This window comes from Phyllostomus hastatus, unplaced genomic scaffold (assembly GCF_019186645.2).
Source record: "Phyllostomus hastatus isolate PE091 unplaced genomic scaffold, TTU_PhHast_1.1 phas_scaffold_1066, whole genome shotgun sequence".
Lineage (NCBI taxonomy): Eukaryota > Metazoa > Chordata > Mammalia > Chiroptera > Phyllostomidae > Phyllostomus > Phyllostomus hastatus.
Genome location: NW_025334004.1, coordinates 6,650,902 through 6,668,059, shown reverse-complemented (window position 1 = coordinate 6,668,059; position 17,158 = coordinate 6,650,902). Strand labels below are relative to the sequence as shown.

The 17,158-nt window shown below is 35.2% G+C and overlaps 1 protein-coding gene across 1 annotated transcript in view; it reads right to left on the bottom strand.

Annotated features, from left to right (window-relative positions):
• The window catches only part of MARCHF5 (membrane associated ring-CH-type finger 5), a 59,541-nt gene that overhangs the window by 25,666 nt on the left and 16,717 nt on the right, over positions 1 to 17,158 (bottom strand). The window contains exon 2 of the mRNA XM_045854210.1: positions 15,394 to 15,596. Coding sequence (XP_045710166.1) covers positions 15,394 to 15,596 — 203 coding nt within the window. The remainder of the gene's footprint in view (positions 1 to 15,393; positions 15,597 to 17,158) is intronic.

Here is a 17,158-nt window from a genome sequence, read left to right as displayed (position 1 = left end):
CACTGGTTGACCATTTGTATGCATTCTTTGGAAAAAAACTGTTCAAGTCCTTTGTCCATTTTTAAATTTTTTTTTGCTATTGCATTATATGAGTTCCTTAGAAGGTTTGCAAATATATTTTTATTCCATGGGTTGCTATTTTTTTTTCCATTTTGCTGATTGTTTCTTTTGCTGTGTAGAAGTGTTTCAGTTTGATGTAGTCCTACTTGTTTATTTTTGCTTTCATTGCCTGTGTTTCTGGTGTATATCCAAATACTTATTACCAAGAGCAATGTCAAGGAGCTTTTCCCTATATATATATTTTTTTCTAGAGGTTTTACAGTTTCAGGTCTTTTAAAAAAATGTTTAATAGAACATTGCTTTTTAAAAAAAATATTTTTATTGACTATGCTATTAGAGGTGTCCCATTTTTATCTCCCCTTTATTCCACTCTGCCCTACACCTTCCCTCCCACCAGCATCCCCCCCTACCTTAGTTCATGTTCATGGGTTTGCACATGTAAGTTCTTTGGCTTTTCCATTTCCCATGCTATTTTTAACCTTCCCTGTCTATTTTATACCTCCTATTTATGCTTCTTATTCCCTGTACCTTTTCCCCCATTCTCTCCCTTCCTCCTCCCCACTGATAACCCTCCTTGTGATCTCTATTTCTGTGAATCTGTTCCTGTTCTATTGCTTGCTTAGTTTATTTTGTTTTTAGGTTCAGTTGTTGATAGCTGTGAGTTCACTGTCATTTTACTGTTCATATTTTTTATCATTTTCTTTTTCTTAGGTAAGTCCCTTTAACATTTCATATAATAAGGGCTTGGTGATGGTGAACTCCTTTAACCTGACCTTATCTGGGAAGCATTTGATCTGCCCTTCCAATTCTAAATGATAGCTTTGATGGATAAAGTAATCTTGGATGGAGGTTCTTGCCTTTCATGACTTGGAATACCTCTTTCAGCCCCTTCTTGCCAGCAAGCTTTCTTTTGAGTAATCAGCTCATTGCCTTATGGGAACTCCTTTTTAGATAACTGTCTCCTTTTGCTGCTTATAAGAGACTCTCCTTATCTTTAATCTTGGATAATGGAATTATGTGTACCTTGGTATGTGCTTCCTTGGATCCAACTTCTTTGGGACTCTATGAGCTTATTGGACTTTCTGGAAGTCTACTTTCTTTGCCAGATTGGGGAAGTTCTCCTTATTATTTGTTCAAATAAATTTTCCATTTCTTGCCCTTCCTCTTCTCCTTCTGGCACTCCTGTGATTCAGATGTTGGAATATTAAAGTTGTCTCTGAGGTTCCTAAGCCTCATCTCAGTTTTTTTTTTTAATTCTTGTTTCTTCATTCTGTTCTGGTTCAATGTTTCTTCCTTCTGCTCCAAATTGTTGATCTGAGTCCTGGTTTCCATCCCGTCCCTGTTGGTTCCCTGTACCTTTTCCTTTATTTCACTTTTCATAGCCTTCATTTTTTTCCTCTATTTTGTGATGATAGTCAACCATTTCTGTGAGCAATCTGATAACCAGTGTTTTGAACCTTGCATCTGATAGGTTGACTATCTCTTTGTGGCTTAGTTCTATTTTTGGAGCTTTGATCTGTTCTTTCATTTGGGCCTTATTTTTTTGTATTGGTGCGCCTGTTATGCAGTAAAGGGCAGAGTCTTAGGTATTCACCAGGGTGGAGCACCCCATGTGGTTGTATTGTGGCACTGTATGTGTGTGAGGGGTCCGAGAGGGAATGGTGTCACTCGCTTGGCTCTTGGCTGGCTTTCAGATACTTCCCTCACTACCCACAAGCAAACTGGGCCCTTCTGGAGCTGATTCCTGTGATGGGTTTGTGGATGTTCTAAGACCCTGTGGGTCTCTCCAATGAACCCTCCAGCGAGGCAGGGCATTTCTCCCATTGTCTCAACCCCCACAGATTTTTACAGTCAGAAGTTTGAGGTTTTATTGCCCTGTACTAGAACCCTGGGTTGCACGGTCTGTCTTGCTTCTGTTATTCCTCTCGGTTTATCCGCACGCAAATGTGGGACTGTCAGGTCTGCTAGCTTCCGCCTCACTGAAAGCTCTTTCCTCCTTGGCTGCCCATCTCTGCTCCTCCTACTGGTATGGATGAATGTTTCTTCTTTAACTCCTTGGTTGTCAGACTTCCATACAGTTCAATTTTCTGGCAGTTTTGGTTACTTTTTGTTTTTGAATTTGTTGTTTTTCTTTTTTTGGTTGTGCAAGGAGGCAAAGTGTATCTACCTACACCTCCATCTTGGCTGGAAGTTACAGTTTCAGGTCTTAAATTTAAGTCTTTAATCCATTTAAATTTTTTCTGAGTGCTGTAAGATAGGAGTCCAAATTTATTCTTTTGCATGTGAATATCCAGTTTATCCATTACGTTTTTTAAAAAAGATTTTATTTTACTTACTTTTAGACGGACAGGAAGGGAGGGAGAAAGAGAAGGAGAGAAACATCACTGTGTAGTCACCTCTCACACACACCCCACTGGGGACCTGCCCCACAACCCAGGCATGTGCCCTGGACTGAATCGAACCAGTGACCCCTTGATTTGCAGGCCGGTGCTCAATCCACTAAGCCACATCACCCAGGGCCCAATACCATTTACTGAAGATACTATTCTTTCTTCACTGAGTATTCTTGGCTCCACTATAATATATTAGTTGAATGTATATGCACTTTGGACCCTTTATACTGCTCCACTGGCCTATGTATTAGTATGGCCGGTACCATATTGTTTTGATTACTAGAGCTTTGTAATACAGCTTTATAGTTTGAAATCAGAAATTGTGATGCCTCCAGCTTTGTTCTTTCTCAAGACTGCTTGGGCTACTAGAGGTCTTTTGTAGTTCCATGTAAATTTTAGGATTATTGTTTCTGCTTCTGTGAAAAAAGCCATTGGAATTTTGACGGATTGCACTGAATCTATAAATGGCTTTGGACAGAATAAACATTTTAGTAATATTAATTTTTCTAATCCATGAGCATAGGATATCTATTTGTCTTTAATTTCTTGCACCAATATCTTGTAATTCTTAGTTTTATTCCTAAATATTTTATTATTTTTGATATAAATGAGCTGGTTTTATTTCTTTTTCAGATAGTTTGTTGTTAGTGTATAGAAACACAACTGATTTTTGTATGTTGATTTTGTATCCTGCAACTTTACTAAGTTTATTAGTTCTAACAGGTTTTTTTTGGTGTAGCTTTAGGATTTTCTATACGTAAGATATCATCTGCAAACACAAACAGTTTTACTTCTTTCTGACTTGAACTTTTACATCTTTTTCTTACCTAATTGCTCTGGCTAGGACTTCCAGTATTATGTTGAATAGGACTGGTGAAAATGGATGCTCTTGTCTTGATCTTTGTGCGGAAGCTTTTGACCTTTCACTGTTGAGTATGAAGTCAGCCAGGGGTTTGTCATATATGGCCATTATTATGTTAAAGTGTTCCTTTTATACCCAATTTTTTGCTTTTTCTGCATTTATTAAGATGAGCATGTAGCTTTCACTTCTCATTCTATCAACGTGATACATCACATTGACTGATTTGCAGGTGTTAAACATCCTTCCATCCTGGGGATAAATTCCTCTTGACCATGATGTATGATCCTTTTAATATGCTGTTGAATTTGGTTTACTAGTATTTTGATGAGAATTTTCTATCTATATGCATCAGGGATATTGGCTTGTAGTTTTCATGTAGTGCCCTTATCTGGCTTTGGTATCAGGGTAATGCTGAATCTCTTCTCTTCAATTTTTGGAAGAGTTTGAGAAGGACTGGTATTCTTCCTTAAAAGTTTGGTAGAATTCATCAGTGAAACCATCAGTGTGGTCCACGGCTTTTCACTGTTGGGAGGTTTATGATCTCCTTACTTGTTATTGGTCTGTTCACACGATTTTGTCTTGGTAGGTTGTATGTTTCCAGAAATTTATCCTTTACTTCTAGGTTACTCATTTTGCTGGCATATAATTATTCATAAATGTCTCTTATGATCCTTTGTATTTCTGAGGTGTCAGTTGTAATATCTCCTCTTTGAATAAGTATATATTATATGGCTCATGTTGTGATGTAATAAGAAGTACACAGAACCATTTATGAAATATCCTTGCAAGAACATAACAAAACAAAAACCCCATTCATAACTTCATCAATGAGATCTGACCAACAGTTTATAAGATGTACTAGAGATAGGGCAACTTATTACTCAGTATTCTTGCAATGTGAGTAATAATAAAATCCAGAGAATGAGATATTCTATGACAAATGATCTCTTTCTCTTCAATCAAAAAATTACAAGGATAAAAACTAAAATACTGTTTTTTTTTTCTACTAGTCATATTAAGTCTTGGTTCCATATATATTGGATCCTGAGACCCTTAGAAGGGTAAGCTAGGAAAAAAATATCCATATGATAATAAAGTGAGACAGCAAAGAAAACTGTTATTGTCAAGAAGAAAAGAATGACAAGGAGGATAGTTTCTTCTAAGAATTTGTAACCACAGTCAACTAGCATGCACATTTCAGGTTAGAAATCTGTCTGTGCTATGGGACAAAGCCCAGAGATGAAAGCAATTCCAGCCTGGTCACATCCTTGCAAATCCTTTTTGGAGTTACTTCACTGTCAGAATATCCACAGAGGATAAATATGAACAGGATTCCTAGACTTACAGGAAATACAGCACTATAAGCAAGAGACAAAAGAAGAACAACAAATTTAGGCTACCAAAGACTTTAAATACCTATTACCAATCTCATCATAAAAATTATGGAATAAAATACAAGATAATTTATAAATAAACAAGAAGCAAGAGAGTATGAAAAATGACCAGGCATATTTAAAAAAGTTAGAAAAGTTAAAGAAAAACAACAAAAGAATACCCTTCAAACTGCAGATTGACACTGCTGAAGAGAAAATGAGAACTGGGTAACAGTTAAAAGAAATTATAATGCTGTAGCACAGAGAGCCCAAGTGACAAAAAACACAAAAGTGAAGGGATATGAAAGATAAAATGAAAATATTTAACATAATTCTAATTATAGTTATAGAAGGTAAGAATTGAAAGAATGGGGGGAAGCAGTATCTAAAGAGATAAAAGCTATCAGCTTTCAAGGATAGATACTTAAATAGGAAAATAAAGTACAAAACTTAAAAAAGTAGGACAAATAGGATGCAGAAAATCTGACAGTAAAAATCCAACTATATCAATATCACAATGAATGTAAAAAAAAAACACTTAAGTAGAGCTAAAAATAAAAAGATGAGAAAAATTGAACAGGGAAAATGCAACAATAACATTAAAACTGGTATATAAGGGCGGGGACATAATAACTTTATAGTGGAGAAGTCCAAGAAATACTACCTTAACCAGGTCATCAAGGTGAGTACCACCAGTGATAAGTAACTCACCCTTGATGCGATATGATGAAAATCATACTTCACACCTCAGCAGTCTTGCCCCTCCCTCAACTCTTGACCTCAAAATAATGGGAAGAATATCAGACAAATCCCAACTGAGCAACATTCTACAAAACATCTGGCCCGTATTCCTCAAAAGTCTCAAAGGTCATCAAAAACAAGGAAAGTCTGAGAAGCTATTATAGCCAAGAGGAGCTTGAGGAAACATGACTAAATATATTCTGGATAAGTATCCTGGAACAGAATAAAGACATAAGGCAAAAAATTTTAAAAATCTGAATAATGTATGAATTTTATGTAATAATAATTATTAATATTTGTTCATTAATTATAACAAATGTACCATGCTAATATGTTAATAGAGGAAATGGGAGGTGGAATATATGGGAACTTTCTGCACTATTTTTGTAATTTTTCTATAAATCAAAAATTGTCCTAAAATAAAAAGTTGATGTAAACAAAAAGCTGGTATAGTTATATTACACCTATTCTATATTATCTATACAATTTTAAGACAAAAAAGCATTATTATGGATGGTATAGTCATTACTTAATGATAAAAAGTTGAACTCACAGGATTATTTCTAAAATTGAAAGATAGGTAAATGGGTGACAGTTTATTAGTCTTTATTCCTCATATGTAGTTTATATTCTTTTTCAACCAATGAAATATTTCAAAATAAAAGAGAAATAAAATACCTGAATGAATATTCTGCTGAGCTTTGGTCAATGCTAAGGCAGCAGATATGCAATGGAAAAGCAGGCACTCCAATACACTGTTGGGAAGATGAAATAGGTATAATCTCTACAAAAGCCAATTTGATGATATCTATCTATTAATTACAAATGCACATACCCTTTAACCCAGCAATTCCACTCTAGTCATTTATCTTATGGATATATTTGCAAAGCTACATAAAATTATTTTACACAGTGGTTTATGACAGGACTATTTGTAATAGTAAAAAGTTAGAAACAGCCTAAAAAGAAATTCAGAGAATTGAGTGGTATTTCTATAATAAACTACTTTAAACTCATCTATCTCATTTACTTACTTATGTAAATAAAGCATTCAACATCTGCAGAAACCAAATAAAGAAACTGAACTGAAAAAAAAAAGAACAGCCTAAATGTCTGTCAACTGGAAAGTGGTTATACAAATAACCATACATCTATGTAACTAAAGAAAAAAAAAAGAAAGCAAGTATGGAACAGGATGTATAGTATACTAGTCTAGAATATATTAACACATAATCTAATTGTACTCATATTCTGTTTGCCTCTCCTGATTTATGCCTCATTTCTCTCCACCCTGCTTGCTTTGTGTACTGGGAGGGTGGACAAACAAGTAGCATCTTTCGGGCAACCTTGCCCTCCTCTAGTTTCTGATGTGTTCTAACAATGATGGAATAGCTGGAAAATCAGAGGGGGTAGAAAGTGTTAAGGGAATTTTTTCCTGGGCTGCCTCATTGCAGGTAGTTTGCATTTCTCTAAAATTTGCAGGTCCTGTTAAACAACCTTTCACTCTCTGCTACAGCTCTTGTCAAGTTCTGTCAACAGCACCCTTCTCCTGTACTTTCAGGCCTAGGAATAGAAATGGTTTCCCCTAATTGCTGATCCCTGGCTATTTCCCAATCCTTTGTTTGGTCCTTTAACACTACCCTAATGTTTATAGATTCTCTCTGTCATTGTGTGTAGGGGGAGACAGGGAGAGGGAGCCAGGAAGGGAGAAAGAGAGGGAAGGAAGGAAGGAGGAAGGGGAGAAGAGGAAAAGAGAGGAGAAAAGAGAAGGGAAACACTAGAATGAAACACCAGAGATTTGTAACAAAAAAGTACTTGGCATCATGGCTGGCAGACATGTTAAAAAGACTTTTCATTGAATTTTGTATCTTTGAATTTTAGAGGGAAAACACATAATGTGAACCTAAACATTTAATAGAGTTAAAGAACATAATGTGCCCTGTTTGTGGAATGAGCACCAAATGGCCTTCGAACGAAAAAAGATCCCCAGTTCATTACGAGTCAGGGCACACGCCTGGGTTGCAGGCCGGGTCCGTCTCAAGTTGGGGGCATGAGAGAGACAACTGATCAGTGTATCTCTTGTACAATGATGTTTCTCTCCCTCTCCTTCTCCTCCCCGTTTCTTCAAAAATAAATAAAATCTTACAGATTAACATTATCCCTATTTGCTCTTATAGTACCTAAAACTACTTCTTAACCATGTGTGGCCTGGTAGCTGTCTCACTTAGTGATAGTAACAAGAAATTTAGCAATTTAAAATCCTAGCTCCTTCACTTACTTGCTAGAAGCTGATGGGCTTCCATTAAATAAATTTGTTGACTCTATTTTCTTATCTGTAAAATAAGGACAATATCTACTATGTTCTTGTTTTTAAGAAGTTTAAAAAAAAATATAGGCAAAGTGACCAATATAGTGTCTGGCAAACAGTAGGGGACTGTTGGCAAATAATAGGTATTGATATCAGTGTTAATATTATTTATTATATTGTAACATAAAATTGTAACAACTATTAATTTTATTTGCTAGATTCTCTAAGAAAGGTTTCTCCTAGGAATCATTCCTAATTATCCCTAGTGAGTATCTTTCCTTTCTAAGCTTCACACTTCACTTAATATTTTAAAATAACTTTTTGAGGGTGATTGTTATTTTCAACCCTATACGTCAGTTTAAATTGATGTTTAGTTGATAACAACAATAAAACAAATAAAAACACACTGTGATTAAAAATTTCACTTGAACGTAACCCAAGAATTTACTACTAATTTATTAAGATGAAAGCGGGAGTGACTACACTTAAAAGTTGATTTTAACTGTAAAATTGTTAGTAGAAACAAAGGCCATTTTATAATGATAAAAGGGACAATCCATCAGCAACACAGAATTAGGAACATATACACATACCTAACCACAGAGCCCAAAATAAACAAACCAAAAATGGAAGTGGTTGAAGAGATAGATAATTCAACAATAGTTGAAGACCTCAATATCTCTTTCCCTGAAAGATTGGTTAAAGATCTACAAGGAAATAGAAGGCTTGAAAATACTATGAGCCAACTAGATAGTTATAAAACACTCCCTTCAACAGAATGCACGTTCTTCTCAAGCACACATGAAATGTTTGCCAGGATAAACTATGTTAGACCATAAAACAAGCCCTAATATATTTAAAAGAACAGAAGCCAAGTATGTTCTTTCATCACAGTGGAATGAAATTAGAAATCAGTAACAGAAGGACATTTGGGAAATTAACATATATGTAAGAGTCAAACAACACACTCCTAAATAATCAACAGGTCCGAAAAGAAATCTAAGCAGTCCTTAGAAATTGTTAGCTGTAAATGACTACATTAAAAAAGGTCAAGAATATGAGAACACAAGATACAGACTGGAGAAAATATCTGCAAAAGAAGTACCTGATAAAGGACTGTTACACAAAATACACACACAAAAAATACTTAAAACTCAACAACAAGGAAATAAATAATCTGATTTTTAAAATAATCAAAAGACTTAACAGATACCTCACCAAAGAAGGTAGATGACATTATCACTTAACATCTAAAATCCAAAACACCAACACCACCAAATGCTGACAAAGATATAAAGCAACAAGAATTCATTGCTGGTGGGAATACAAAATGTAGAGCCACTCTGAAAGACAGTTTGGCAGTTTCTTAACAAAACTAAACATAGGAGGACTCCAAAAAACTGGAATTATCTTCTGGAGGGCGTGCCCCTTGTAGTACAGGCTTCCCCTGCTAGGTGAGTATTCTAAGAACCTATCTATATCAGTGTACCAGCTAGTGTTGTTGAGAGGCTGTGTTTTGCTTCACTGAATTTTTCTGAAGACTTTTTCAACATGTTTGACCACTTACAAGTGCACCCACCCTGCACTGAGCATTCAGCAGTCTTTGACCAAAAAAAATGGCATGACCCCTGTGCCCCACCCTCCCTATTTGCCCAATCTTGCCCCAAGTGACTTTTTTTGTTTTCCCAAAAGTCTTCAAAGGGAAATGGTTTGCTGATGTAGAAGAGGTGAAACAAAAAAATGGCAGAAGCACTAAAAGACATCAAAATTGATGAATTCAAAAACTGTTTTGAGCAGTGGAAAAAAATGTCTCAACTGGTATACTGTATCAAGTGGGGAGTACTTTGAAGGTGACTGAAGTCTCAACATTCAAGAAATACACTATTTTTTATAAATAAATTCCTTATTTTTAGAGTTTGCCCTCATACTCTTACCATATAATCTAGCAATCATTTTCCTTGGTATTTCCTTAAGTAAGTTGAAAACTTATGTCCACACAAAAACAGTAACAAAAAAACAAAAACAAAAAAACAAACATCTGCACACAGATGTTTACTGCAGCTTTTTTTTTTTTTTTTTGCAATTGCCCCAACTTGGAAGCAACCAAGTTGTCTGTCAATAGGTGAATGGAGAACTAAACTGTGGTGCATCCAGATAATGGAATACTTTTCAGTGCTAAAAAGAAATGAACTACCAAGACATGGAGAAAGTAAGTATATATTACTAACTGAAATAACCCAATCTGAAAAGGCTATATACTGTATGATTCCAACTGCATGACATTCTGAAAAAGGCAAAAACATGAAGACAGTGTGTTCCATCAGTGGTTGCCAGGGGTTAAGATTTTTAGTGCAGTGAAGATATTATGTATTATACTTTAGGAGTAGATACATGTCATTACACATGTGTTCAAACCCACAGAATCTACACCATCAAGAATGAACACTAATATAAGCAATGGACTTTGGGTAATAATGATGTGTCAACTGTTCATTGATTATTAACAAATGTATTTGGCAAAAAATGTTGATAATGAAAGAGGCTATGCATGTGAGGAAGCAGGGAGTATATGGGATATCTCTGTACCTTCCTCTAAATTTGGTGTGAACCTAAAATTGCTCTAAACAATAAAATCTATTAAAAAACCCCAATAACTTAAACTTCCACCATTAAAAACTAGAAAAAGAAAAGCAAACTACACCCAAATCAAGCAGAAAGAAGGAAATAATAAAGACTAGAGTGGAAATAAACGTAATAGAAAATCAAAAAAAGAGAAAAATCAATGAAAGCAAAGTTGAGTCTTTGAAAAGACTAACAAAATTGACAAAACTTTAACTTGACTGACCAAGAAAAAAGGGAGAAGTGTCAAATTACCAAAATCATGAATCAAAGAGGAAACATTAATACGAACCTAATAGAAATAAAAAGGGGACTATGAACAATTATATTCCAACAAATAATCTTAGCAAATAAAATCCAACAATATCTAAAATGGGTAATACACCATGACCAAGTGGAATTTATCTCAGAAATGTAAAGTTGGTTTAACAAATGAAAATCAATTAATGTAGTATACCATATTAATAGAATACAGGATAAAAACCACTTGATCATCTCTACAGATGCAGAAAAGCATTCGACAAAATTTAACACCGTTTCATGGTAAAAACAGTGAAATAGAAGGAACACGTCAACCTGATAAAGTTTACTGGAAACCCAGAGATAACATACTTAACGGTGAAAAACTGTTCCTCCCTTAAGATTAAAATAAATAAATAAATAAATAAATAAATAAATAAATAAATAAATAAATAAAAGAAAGAAAGAAAAAAGAAAAGACAAAGATCTCTGTTCTTTACCACTTCCATTTGGCATTATAATGGAGGCTGTAACCAGGGTAATAAAAGCACTGAGACTGAAAAACAAGTAGAATTGTCTCTGTTCACAAATGAATGATTTTGTATACAGGGAATCCTAAGCAATTGACTGTAAAAACTGTCAGAACTATTAAACAAGTTCTGGCATAGTTGCAGGATACAAGATCAAAATACAAAAATCAATTATATTCTACACAATCACAAAAACAATCTGAAAATAAAATTAAGGAAACAATTCCATTAAAAAGAGCCTCAAAAAGAATACTTAGGAATAAATTGAACAAAACAGACCTGTACACTGAAAATTACAAAACATCATCAAAAGAAATGGGGGGAAAAAAAGGAATCAAGACCTCTGCCCTCAAGATATCACCCCTGAATTACCTGTTCAGCTAAAGAAAAAAAGTTACTACCTGGTCTTAAACATTATGGAAAAATTCTTTATTTTTAATGAAAAACAAACTTTTTCAACTGGTATTCCTTTCATGTTTTAAAGTAATGCTCCTTTCCCTCGCTGGTGTGACTCAGTGGATTGAGTGCTGGCCTGTGAACAAAAAGGTCGCTAGTTCGATTCCTAGTCAGGGCACATGCCTGTGTTGTGGGCCAGGCCCCCAGTTAGCAGTGTGAGAGAGGGAACCAACTGATGTATCTCTTGCACATCAATGTTTCTCTCCCTTTCTTTCTTTCCCCCTTCCCCCTCTCCAAGAATAAATAAAGCTTAAAAAAATAAAGTAATGCCCCTTAAATTTAATGTGCACATACATTATCTGATGATCCCATGAAAATGCAAATTTTGAAGTGAAACTGGGGGTTGGTGGGGGAATGGGCTAAGGTTCTTCATTCCTAACAGCTCCTAAGAGGATTCCAATGTTGTTGGTCCTCAGATCACACTTTGTGTTGTTTTTAAGAATGTAGTTGCATATATACAATTGCCCAAAGAAAGCAAACCCGAATGTAGGTGGCAAATACTGAGAGGAATGTGAATCTTAGGAGTCCTCTTAAGTTTTTCATAACAGCACACTATACTCCCTATCAACAATTAAGAACACATACTTGACACCCCTGCCCCCCATTCTGGCCACCACTGTTAAGTACCAGAAAAGACGCAGACTTTGCCAGCTAGCCAAGCAGACTGAGGCTAAATCCACATGAAAACTTTTAAAATACCTGCTACACAGGGATCATCCCATAGAATGTTAACCATCAACTCTTCCCTTCTGTTTTTTTTTTTTTACCCCCTCATCTTTTATTCCTTCTTCTAGCCAGTGTTTTTTAAGTGTTGTTTGGGGACCAGTGGTGGTCCCCTGGCAATTAACTAACTGGTCTACAGACAATTTAATAAAAAATGATAAAAGTTTTGATCACATAACACTTCACAAATCTGGAAAGTAAGATTAATCATGACTTTCAAGGAAATTCTTTTAGGTTAATGGTTATGTTCCAAGGGTCACACATACACTACAAAGATAGTTAATAAAGGACTGTTTCAGCTAACAAACTTGCATTATGTGAATTGTTTACATTGGTTAAATAGATATTTTGTCCTTACTATCATAATGTGCTAAACCCCAAATTTAGGAAAATGAACTAATGCCTCAATGTGTTCACTGAAGAGTAAAACACATCTAACTCAGAATGCCACAAATGATAAACACTGATCACTGAATGAAAATAGTGTTATGTTAGAATGAGCTGTGATCAGTAAATTAGGAGTGGCTGATTACATTTGGAGACCTCTTGTTTTCCCACTGTATTCTAACACATTATTAAACAGGAACTGAAACACATAACAACTGACAAGAAGCCACTGAAGCATTCATTTAATTTTCAACCAATGTAGTAAAATAAACCAATCAATGCCTGAATTATAAATTTTGTCATTGAAAGCAAGTATTAGAAACTGCAAACAAGGGAACTTCAACTTAACAAAAACAGATAAACTATAGTCAACTTCAAAATGAATGACAAATATGCTCAGAGAGAAAAAAATCGACTGGCAAAATTCTATCATCAGAAGCCACTACTGGACATTATATAATATGTGTGGTACACAGTGAGGAAGAACAATTACTATCACAGATGTATGGTCTTAAATAATTTATGGTTGCACAAAACTACTAGTGTTTTGAGTATAAATCAACTTCTGGTATACAGATAATCAAAAAACATTAGGCAACTTTAAGTTCTGATTTCCAATGAAAAAATGCTATAGAGAAGAAATTTCTTTTAACCAACAATTATTTTTGAACCTTGACTTGAAAAGGTATATTTGGAAGAGTACGGTCAAGACCACTAGCCATTACATATATGTAGCAAGGAAGAGTATGGCACCTGAAAGCCAATTCATACATAGCTCCACTCATAGACAATAGCTGCCATTTGACAACAAGCCTTCTATTCTTGAGTCACTGTTAAAAAGGTGCCCAGAAAATTATGAATATCATTCAGACAGCAGCTCCTGAGCAGGTATCTTTAGCATGCTATGTGAAGAAAACAAATAGAAGACTCTGCTCTTTTATCTTGTCAGGAGAAAAGATGCTAATAAAACTATTCGAATAAAAGATATAATTTTTTTCATGACACTGATGAGGTCACTAAAAATCTCTATGATTATCTGTGGCTTACTTAAGTGGCAGATCTCCATGACACAAAGAACTTGAACCTATCATTTGAGGGTGAAGTAACAATTCTTAAGGATAAAATATGAAGACCAAATCATGATACAAATGGCTAACAAAAGGGTTTGACTTTTCCAACATTTAGCCATTTTATTTCCTTGTAAAGGAAATCAACATAAGGTATACTTAAGAATAGCATTCAATCACCACACTGAACTTAGGAACATGCTTCCTAGAACTGAAACCACCAAAGGGTAGATTTATCCACTGCCATCTTCCAAACTGAAATCTTCACCTTCGCTGGGGAGTGCCAACCACTGTCAACTCAGCGTCTCATCTCATGTTGTTTGTACTTTTCAGTGAGAATTCTTGCAATAATTTTTGTTTCCATATATCTGAATATCTAAAATATCTAAAATATCTAACAGAATCATCCTATATGTCCCACTATTCCCAACAACCTATAGTTGAAAACCAGGATTATCTAATTTAGTAGAACTAACAAATAAGAAAAGAAACAGTTAAATTTGAAAACTTAACTCTGATTTTGTGAGCCATATATCAATGTGGTTAAAGACTGCAGCAGTGATTGTTTTTACTGAGGTTAATTTAAATTATTTAAAATACCAATTTGATATTATAATAAAAATTTTTGGATTACTCTTTTGTGCTTACTTTCTCTACAATGCTAATCTCATAGGAAGCTAGCATTTCTTCCTATGCACAATGCTAGAATAATATAGACAACTATGGAAATTTTGTTTGCTCTTAATATTAATCTTTTCACATTATAAAAACAGTTCATTATTTGCATCTATGTTGCCTTATTTAAAAAATTGTGCCTGATTTTGATGTCTAGAAAAACATACCTAATAATTATTCCCAATTTCTCTTTGAACCTTCTTCCCCACAACGTCATTCCTTCCGACCTTCTCAGAACTCAAACTGCCTTCATATACCTCTTGACTACAGCAAAGTATGGTATTAAAAGCGGTTATAACTGGCATGGCATAAATACTAAAGAGAAAGACACCAGTTCATAAATATATGGCTGTGATGGAACATGCCAAGTTAACATCAGTTTTAGTTACAGCATCCTTTCAACAGTCTGCTATACTTTTTTCCAATGCTAGCTCCATCCTCAAAGATCTTGGGGTGTTTGTTGCTCGCCAATTTGCAGAAAAAGGACAGCAGTTTTCATGAAAGAAAACCATATACATTGGGTTCCAAAGATGATGACACTGTCTTTTACTAAATCTTTCATTTCCCTGCTTTTATTTCTTAATAGAAGAATTAAGAATATTAGAAAGAACACAGTGTTTTCTTTTTCCTACATCAAGGGTCTCCAGAGAATGAAGCTCTTTAATCAGCTTTTTATTGTAGCTTTATCCACAAGGTTAGCTAGAGGTCCAAGTCCTTTATCCACTTAACCAAATGAAAACATCTAATGCAGAGACAAATGAACGCATCTGGGAATATATTAAAAATAATGTAAACTGTTAGCAAAACAAATAAATGCCTGACATTTAGAGAGGAAACAACAGAAACAGAATAAGAAATTCACAAAAAAGGCAAAGACAGCTCAGTTTAAAAAAAACCCAAGATCACAGAGTTATGTATAATAACATCGCATGTATCTGTGTTACTTTTAAAGGTCTTACCCAACTTTGGAAAAACTATTAAGTATTCAGCATTGCACTGAGGACATGCCACTCTGGCGGTGCTGTTTCCTCTTTGTTTTTCATCCACCCAGCGCTGCAGACAAGCCTGGTGCACCCATTTTGTAGATCCTCTGCACCTGCATGGTCTAACCCATTCAGCAGTTCTATCATCTTCATCAGTGGCAAAACACACCCAGCAACTTCTGTAAATTAAAAGAGAAAATAACACATTATCTTTAAGACCCCATCCTTCTCTCCACTGTAGCCCCCACTTAATGAGATAAGTCTATTATGGTATATTATACCTCTTTTCTACATTAAAAGATTTGAGGAGACAAAACCATCAATACATTACTAGTAGAATAGTTTCTTTTCCAGAGTTCCCTTGTATTCATCTGCAGAATGTGTTTTCTGAATTTTGTTTTTATGTAATTTCTTCCATCCTTCTAGTAGTTATCTTCTGCAATGAACCCAAGGAGGCAACCCTCAAGCTGCTTTTGTTTTATAAGACTTAATTCTTTGAGGGGTGGTAAGCACAGAAATATATGAAATTCAGTGTTTTCCCCATTTCAACACTAACCTTTTAGTCTCTTGAAAAAACCAAAGTATTGCACAAGTGATTTTATATATGTTCTCATTTAATTTTCAACTGAGGAACCACCCCCCCCCCACCATTTCTCTTTCTGGTAAAGCATAACTATAAGAGAAACATTATTAAAAAAAAAAAAACAGCACAAAGTAAAGAAGAGATGAAGACATCAAGATAAATTGTTTTAGGCCCTGGCTGGTGTGGCACAGTGGATTGAATGCTGGCCTGCAAACAAGACTGCCAGTTCGATTCATGGCTAGGACACATGCCTGGCTTGCCAGGTCCTGGTTGGGGGGCGGTGTAAAAGGCAACCAATTGAGGTTTCTCTTGCACATTGATGTTTCTCTTTCCCACTCTTCCCCCCCTCTCTAAAAATAAACAAGTAAAATCTTACAAGAAAAAAGAGAAATTGTTTTGGGATAATGATATGATAAATTTTGGCCTACATGACTCCATTATAGGTATGATTGGTTTTCCTTTTTTTCAAAAAAGATTTCATTTATTTTTAGAGAGAGTGGATGGGAGGGAGAGAAACACTGATCATTTGGTTCTTGCACACCCCCAACTGGGGACCTGGACTGCAACCCAGGAATGTGCCCTGACTAGGAACCAAACTGGCGACCTTTCGATTCACAGGCCAGTGCTTAATCCACTGAGTCACACCAGCCAGGGTTGGTTTTCCTTTTTCTGGAATTGTATGTATTACATTTGAAATCCAGATGTCTCAAATCTGGATGCTTCTTATATTGAGAAAAAATTCTATTGAGATGGCTAAATTTATAACATTTTCCCATTTTGTTTAACAGGCACTTTAAGAGGTCTGATTTGTTCTTGTGGAATTAGGTTTTGACAAGTTCCATCAGGGCAAATACAATGTAACTCAATGAGAACTTTCAACCTCCCCCCCCCCACCCAATTAAAGTATGAATGCACAACTGGAAACTGCTAATTAAAGCTTCTTACCTACTGTGTATTTTTCACTTAGGTAAGTGGCTTCTTTCAGAATAACTAGCTCAGTGGGAAAGACTATGTAGTCAGGTACTAAAGATGGGTGAGATCTCTAGTTCCTGCAGAACATGAATTTTAATTGTGTGCTCCAATTAAACTGAACTAAATTCATGGCAACAATATCCAAAATTATGATTTTACTCAGCTTTCAAATCCAGTCAGATTTCA